General features: G+C 44.8%; 1 protein-coding gene across 1 annotated transcript; it reads right to left on the bottom strand.

The window, feature by feature from the left end:
- Positions 1–1318: 1318 nt before the first annotated feature.
- Positions 1319–7599, bottom strand: LOC125757873 (uncharacterized). The gene is made up of 2 exons (XM_049414127.1): positions 6434–7599; positions 1319–1403 (listed from the first exon to the last, which is right to left on the bottom strand). The coding sequence occupies exons 1-2, from the start codon at positions 7327–7329 to the stop codon at positions 1319–1321; spliced, it is 981 nt and encodes a 326-aa protein (XP_049270084.1). The 5' UTR covers positions 7330–7599.
- Between the last annotated feature and the right edge of the window lie 404 nt (positions 7600–8003).

Genomic DNA, 8003 nt, shown 5'->3' with positions numbered 1-8003 from the left:
TGCCAAGGAAGCCCATAAGTGCATGATCCATTTGCTCAGGGCCTCGGTAAAGTACTTCGCCCCCACCTCTCTCCCACGTCAACGTATCTTATACAGCATGGCGGGAGAGGGAAATAACGACCGGGCGTCACACAATGCGAATTACGTAACTAGTGGGTCCTTTAAAACTTCCAACCTAGTACAAAGGGCTCAGCCATAATTCTTCATCGTGATCAACCGTCGCATCAACAAAGTGCACGTAATGCCTTGCAGATGGTACCTCGCATCCCGACAGAATGACGAATAATGTCGTGGTGGGTGCTTCCCAACTTCACAAAAATTATGATTTGTGGCATAGTGGGTACGTTTCTGGTGTATTTTTAGCAGCCACAAGAGAGTTTATAACGGGCTCTTTGTTAATTTCTTAACTCTTCCATTCATTATTTACATCCCGTTTCGTTCTTATTTCTTTTTGAAGTTCCATAGGGTTTACATTTCCTTATATAATTCTCAGTGGGGCCAATCACCCTCGTGGGTATGAGCCTGTCTCCTTAAAGCAAGCAAACAAACAAACAAATTCCGCTTTTCCAGCTTTCGCTGTGACTGTGCTGCACTTTCCACGCAGGCCTGGTGTTTTTTATGGACGTCACTCCAAGTCAGCGCATTTCAAACGAACAGCCTCCGTGAGTAGGCTGGAATTGGTTTTGGTTTTGCTGCTTTTGCTGAAATTTTATGTTCCGAAGATGAACGTTCCAGCATCCAGCAAACAACCAAAGAAATAAAATTTAAAGATACACCACACGCCACCACTCAGGAGATAAGCTGAAGAACCTGGTTCGTCTGAAGTCCAGTAGTGCACCGATGCACCGGTAGTCAACTGATGTGGTGTTCACTCCTTCTCGAGTCCACGGCAACCGCTTCCTTGAGAAGCGTACGTGCACTAAGGGGCTGGTAAATCGGGGTGTATTGACCGCGGGTAAGTCCCCTGGCTCAGAATTGGGGCCGTCACCGAAGACCCCATGGATTAAACTGAGCCGATTTCTCGGGCTTATCCAGGTGCAATACAGTCAGGTGCACTCTGTTCATTTAACTGCTCCATAGAGCAGCAGGGAAGGCTGAGACCGGGGCAGCTCAGCGTCGCCACTGGCAGGTTTGTAGAGATCACAAGCGCATTTTCAAACAAATAAACACCATGCCACAACTATGCGAACTCAGGCTGGGTGGGCCTTTGGGGCACATGCCCCCCCCCCCCCACCGGCCGTGCAGGAGGGGGTAGGCAACCAGCGCTTTGTTTGGCGGCTACCAGGGAAAACATTGTTTCCTTAAATCTTCCCCCTCACTACAGCCGCGGACTCTCGGACTCCAGGTCCCGCAGCATGGGTGCGTCACCCTGCCCGTGACGCACCTCGTGGAGGTTGGGAGATCTGTACGATTCGAAGGCATGGACTCCGCCCTGGCTGGATTACATGGGCACCGTGCCGGCGCTTTTGAACCACGAATGGAGCTGGATTCTTGCCGAATCCAGCTGCGGGATCCACTCCCGTACAGCAGTCTTCTATAGGCAGCATTACAGGGGCTCGCAAGTTCCTCTGGCGATAGCGATACAAAACACAAATCTCTCACAAAGAAAGTCATTCCATATTGAGGCCACCGAGAAGTCGGATTGCAGTTGCTTACCAAATCACGCAGCCACATCAACGTGGTTCCTGTTAAACCTGGACAGAAATACACTTGAGCAATGATGATACTCTTCTTTGGATGTTGCCGGTTGCACTCGGTTATAGTCTGGCATCCACTCGTATGAGCATCATGAATAATTGAGACCCCACATATGGGATTAAAGAGCCTTGCCACAAAGCTCTGGTAGGCACATCGCCGTCAGAGTACAAGACTACACTACACCGCACAACGCACAACTCAGTATACAGTAGCAACACTCGCTACGCAGTAGCGAGTGTCGCTACTGTGTACTGTTAGCAGACTATGGAGTTCGGCACCGTCACGTGGCGGCACCCGTAGGCATGAGCGCATCTGGCACAAACGCCACTGTTGATTTATGTCGTCAACTGGCCAACAGCACGCTATCTGTTACTGTAACTCAAACAGCAGGCGCTGACAGCTCCAAGAGAGTGTGCGCAGGCCTGTATATTAAAAGAGGGCGCCTGTGCAAGTGGCACCTTTGCGCTCCGCTTCTAAACTCGCCTTGCCGCGCACGACTGCAAGATTGGGTTGAGCTGCTCATAGCAGTTGTCTGCTTCCCGCACGATGTGTTTTCTCACTAGCCCGAGGGTTAGTTCATGAACCCTTAACTGCAAAATACGTTTTCATAGGCGGACTTCCAGGACGCAGTAGACCTCGCCTGCGCTCAAATGCTCATGAGAGCATTGTCACGTTACAGGGCGTCTCGCGTGACGGAAATGAAAAGCACTCTGGGTATCCTGGTGATTCATCAGGACACCACATCAAACAACACTAGGCATTCGTCGTCCTCCAGCCGTAGCTTAGATGTCAGCCACACGGAGTACATAACATGTTGTCTTTACGGTGAGTGGTACAATTATCCAGTGTAGATACGTGCTCAGTGAATGCACTGGTGACCGTGATAAGCTGTAGGGGCACTCGTAATTTGTGAATTTTGAGCAGACCGTAGATTGCTTGCGCGAACCCATTTCTGCAGTTTCCTTTCTCTCAGAATATTTCTGCTGGCGTCTTGTTCAGTGCTTGCTGTGTTCCTGTGGAAGTGAGTTTCATAAGCTTCTTGTATTCTGCTGGGCTTAACAAGGTTGATGCTTTCTCTTCGTAGTCGCATGTTTTCAGGAGAAGGGTAGAACTGCCCTTGGAAGCCAGTAGGATTACAATGCTTGTTTTTTCTGCATGTTTCTCATTGCTCTCATTTTATTTGAAGACAGGTTGTTTCTTTGCGGTTAGGCATAGAGCTGATTATGCCTATTTCTGTAAGTATCACTTGACATTGGGTTCCATTTTTCTCATACTGCTATCTATTGCGAAGACCGTCTTCGTAATGCGGTACTTGTCTGTCGTATCACTGAAATTATGACGTTAGACAGCACCCCAAGTCCCTTCGGCAATGAGATTTCCTGAGTCTTGTTAATTGATGCTCGTCAATTATTCATGTTGTCTTTGTTTCACTGGTAAGAGGGGCGAGTTTCTTCTCCTGCAATGTGCGGCGTTTTGCGGCTTATGGGGAGGCAGTTTCTTTATGATGACAGATTGGGATTGGGATTCCATTAGGATGACAGATTGGTTACCCTGTGTTGGAGTTGTCGTTAGGCGAAGGATTCGTCCACCTCTTTATTGTATAGTACAATGTTGCACTCGCGTACCTCTGCAATTACAGATTCGCCCAAAAGGCGGAGCAATGAATGCGATAGCAACAAACTGGAATGGTATAAGATGTAAGGCTACCAGCTAACTCTTTTGGATCCTATCTCGCACAACTCTGAAAACTGGTTAGAGCAATTCTTGCCACTCCAGGGAGCAAAGCGCTTTTCGTGCTGCCTGTTGTCTCAAGCCAAAGTAAGCGGTGAAAGTACACCACGTATACGAGCCGTCTAGTGATGTCTATCGAGATATCGCGCGCGGCCGAGCACTTATGACCAAAGTTCCCAGTTGCTGCTCGAGCGACTCAACCCCCCTCCACCCGAGGGTTGCCCCTCCATGATCCTTCGCTCGACGAAAGACGGGCGAGGTGTTTTCTCTATACTTAATGAGCCACCGAAGGCCGGCCGATACGTGGGGCGTTGATATCGCACGGACATTATACAGAGCATGATGACGACGCCGACGGCAGAAACCCGCCTAGTGTGTCCATATAAGTGTTATCAGAATAAAACAACTTGTACCATAGCAGATGAAGCCTGCAGTCACGTTACATTCGCGGCCCCATCACAAAACAAGCAAGAAAAACCATGCCTGCAGTGAACTCAGCCGTTTCAGGTGGCCCCGGCCCATCGACTCCACACAACCAAAGCGAAGTGCAACTCCCTCAGCCCTCTGAATGCCAAAAAAGGCACGCCTTCTCTCCGCTTCCCCATCTGGTTCATGAAAGAAGTGACACGTCGAACTTCGACAACTCGGTTGTCACTCCCTCGGACGACAGAATCAAGTTGATCCCGAAACGTCGGCTGTATGCCTAAAATGAATGGAGATGTGAAGTTATCGTGAACACTAATGCCTGTTTCCTTTGAAGATACCCATGCAACACAGAACGTCGGGCCGATATTGATTTTACGGCGGCTGTGCGAGGCCCAGTCACGGCCCAATGTTGCTAGCAGTCAACCAATATCCGCTAAGCCGTTAATCTTGGCAGGCAATATTGGGCCACTTGAGCCGCCCCTTCATCCAATATTGGTTTTTAACCGGCAATATTGAGCCTGGTTTCACGCCGTCCAGCCGATATTGGCTGTGCCAATAGCTTTCACCGGCAAATATTGGGCCAGTTTCACCGTTATCGAGCCTATGCCGGATGAGCCGTTGGCTTTCACCGGCAAATTTTGGGCCGCTTTTGCCGTCCTTCAGACAATGTAGAACTCAGCCGCCAGTCTTTTACTGGTGGTATTCGGCTCTTTTTGCCGCCGTTGTGCGCTCAATATGATAATTTAGATCAGATCGAGATAAGCTTTACCAAAATTTAATTTATTTTTTCGATGTAAAATTCGATGTCCAGCGCCCGACGTGCGCGTTTCATTGTCGGAACATCCCGCGTGCGTGCTTCTGAGTAGTTTTGTTCGTGTGCTTTCTTTTCATAAACACAGTATCCAAAAGCATATATCGAAACGGCTGATACATGTATATGTGAAAAGCCCCCAGACTTGTAATGCAATAGAACATTAGGCACTTCATTCTCGCCTAAGCTGCAGAAAGCCGCTACATGGATTGGTGTTCTAGCACAACTAAAAAGTACACGCATTGTATCGTGCTAATGCCGCACATACAATTCGGGGCGAAGAGTGTCGCTGACTGAGTAGGTTTCATTCTCTGTTTAGTTTCTGCTGTGTGAATGATTAACAGTCATAACGAGTGTAGTCACTACTTTCTTCCCAAAAAAAAGGTGGCCTTGAAAACAATGAGTGAATGACATTCAATGCGCACTTCGCTGACCAGTTTTCAACGCTATCCAAATGTTGTAACTTTATGATATTTACCCTTAACTTCATGGGCCAGACTGCCAGCACCTCTCTTTCGTAAATGGTTTTTGCCATTGGTCGGCCCTCTGCGCTAATATATCCAGCGTCAGTATTCGTCCAAGTATTCCCGCATGAATGCTTTTAGTGTTAGAAATTTTTTATGAATGCTGGTTTTCTGCATAAACCGAATCTGGCATTATATTTACAGCGCTATATATTTGACATTATTTCAGGCACTGACTGTGTGGCACGAGTACTCATAAAGCACACGGATATTTCCTATCCATGTGTGTAACGTTTTTACACACACGCGTGTTGTGGTCAAACGTAACAAGCGTATTTGCTTTAGTGATGTCACATAATTTCACCTTGTGAAAGTAGCAGATATATCAAGAGGGCTTGTTGCTGAACTAGTTGCTTCATTTCTTGAGAAAAATCGGTATGGCGTAAAAAGTACGGGGACGAATTGAAGACAGGAGCTGACAAACACGTGCGCCACATGTTTGTCACTTAGTGCCTTCACTGCGTCCCCGTCATTTTGCGCCATGCATGCCTATTTTTCTTAAGTAAAAATCTCGCTCATTGAGTGCTTCCCACGTGCTTTTAGAAACAGTTGCAATTATTATTATTATTATTATTATTATTATTATTATTATTATTATTATTATTATTATTATTATTATTATTATTATTGCTCGTGAAGTATGACAAAAACATGGTTGGTCCCTCCGTCATAGGAATTGGTATAACACGAAAGTAAAACGTGTCTTACAGAAGTGGTTGATTGTTTACTGTACATTGCTAGAAAAGAGCTTGCTCATTGTGTGTTGGTGTTTGGAAGCTATAGCTATAGGTCGGCAAAACATGTGGATCTTACTCAGACTAACTCATAAAATATAGTTTGCCCTTAGAGCTCACTGGGACTCAGACTCACTGAAATTTTCCTCAGCCGGACTCACTCGGACTCAAAATCACCAAAGTATCAAATGAAATCTTTATTTCAGTTTGTACATACAAACTAGGGATGGCGAGAAAAAAGCAGCGAATTTTACGCCGCTTGACGAGCCTGGCCATCCTTACATGTCAGCAGTAGGTACAAAGCAGAAACAACCACTCTACAGAGAGTTCGTGTAAGTATCCGTGCATCTGCAAAAAAAAAACTAATAAAAAACTAAATAAAAAATAACATTGACAAAAAGACCTATGTGTCATAATTGGCAACAGTACTGTGAGTGTAAAACAATAACATAAATTGATACAATGTATGAAGACATGAAAACATTTGATAATACGATGGCACAGATTGCCGTATAATGCTCTTGCGAATAGCAGAACGAGACATAGTATTTAGGCAGTCATAAAATGAGGTATTCAAGAACTTTGGCACAGTGTAACTCAACATAGAAATACCATAATTTGTTCTACACTTTGGCAATACGTAACTACTTTGTACTCTGGTGTCATATGATGAGTGGCGAAACGCAGGTGGAACAGTTTTAGAAAAAAAGGAGTCATTTTTTCTTGTTATTGTTTTATAAAAACATGCAAATCTCTGGTCGAATAATTTGTTTACAGGTACAATATTATATTGTAGGAAGATATGCTTAGTGGGCGAATCATAGGACCCATTTACAATTGCGCGGAGCATTTTCTTTTGCAGTGTTTGTAGTTTTAGTATGTTTGAGACAGTTGTATTGCCCCAGACTAGCAGGCAATAGATTATGTGGGAATAAAAGAAGGCATAGTACAAAGTAAGCTTAGTTTTGGTTGGAAAAATATATCTGTTACGCGAAGTGATTCCTATGATTCTAGAGAGTGTTGAAGAAAGATTATTAACATGTGCATCCCATGACATTGTATTGCTGAACGTTATCCCTAATGATTTAAAGGTGTCTACGCACTCGATCACAGTGTCGCCTAGGTATAACGAGGGCCGTAGAAATACTTGTTTTCTTTTAGGAAGGAAAAGTACTGCTTTCGTTTTCTGTTTGTTTATTTTCAAAGAGTTAACTGATGACCACATGGCAAGTGATGAGAGCGCGTCGTTTGCGATTTCTGCTAAGTGTTGTATATTAGTGGGAAAAAAATAGGGTGGTGTCGTCTGCATATATAATGTATTTCGCGTGAGTGCTGATGTTAGGAACATCATTAATACATACATTGAATAGCACTGGCCCCAAAATGCTACCATGAGGGACGTCATTCGCAATGCTTAGAATCTGTGAGGCGTAATGGTTAATGACTACGTATTGAGACCGTGAACCCAGGTATGACTTTATTAGGTTAAGGGCGCGTCCACGTACACCATAGTGCTCTAATTGCGCAAAAAGAATGTCGTGATTTAAGCAGTCGAAGGCTTTGCTGAAATCAACAAAAATACCAAGAGTTAAGAGCTGTGTCTCAAAATTTGTTAATATATATTCTTTTTGAACAAGTAGAGCATGCTCCGTAGATATGTTTTGCGTAAAGCCATATTGACAGTCAGATATTACGGAATGTTTAGGAAAAAAGCCGTTGAGACAAACGCGGATTAGTTGCTCTTGCTCTAACCCCTTAGAAAAATACGGAAGAATAGACACTGGCCTGTAGTTTCCCAAAATGTTCGTGTCTCCTTTTTTTTAAAATCACGGTCACCTTGGCTAGTTGTATATCCGCAGGGAAGTGAGCTGTTGTAAGTGCGGTGTTCTATATGTATGTTAGACAAGGCGTAATTATATCCCGAACATACTTCACTGGCCGACTTTGAATTCAGCGCATAAAGACTAGAGGTATCTTTTAACTTTCTGCATATCGAAAAAACTTCCGTTTCCTCCGTTGGGGCAAAAAATAGGGATGGTATTATTTTGTCGCCTAGAAAACTAGAGATTCCAGCATTGA

Source organism: Rhipicephalus sanguineus, chromosome 3 (genome assembly GCF_013339695.2).
Source record: "Rhipicephalus sanguineus isolate Rsan-2018 chromosome 3, BIME_Rsan_1.4, whole genome shotgun sequence".
In the NCBI taxonomy this organism is placed as follows: Eukaryota; Metazoa; Arthropoda; class Arachnida; order Ixodida; family Ixodidae; genus Rhipicephalus; species Rhipicephalus sanguineus.
This window is presented reverse-complemented; position numbering and strand designations above follow the sequence as displayed.

Bases quoted from the DNA above. Each gene is read 5' to 3' on its own strand.
- LOC125757873 (XM_049414127.1), bottom strand. From the start codon at position 7,329: ATGACGTCCCTCATGGTAGCATTTTGGGGCCAGTGCTATTCAATGTAT. The intron at 1,404-6,433 runs GCAATCTGTGCC...CGAATCGTACAG, and splicing joins ATTCGCAAGAGCATTATACG to ATCTCCCAACCTCCACGAGG.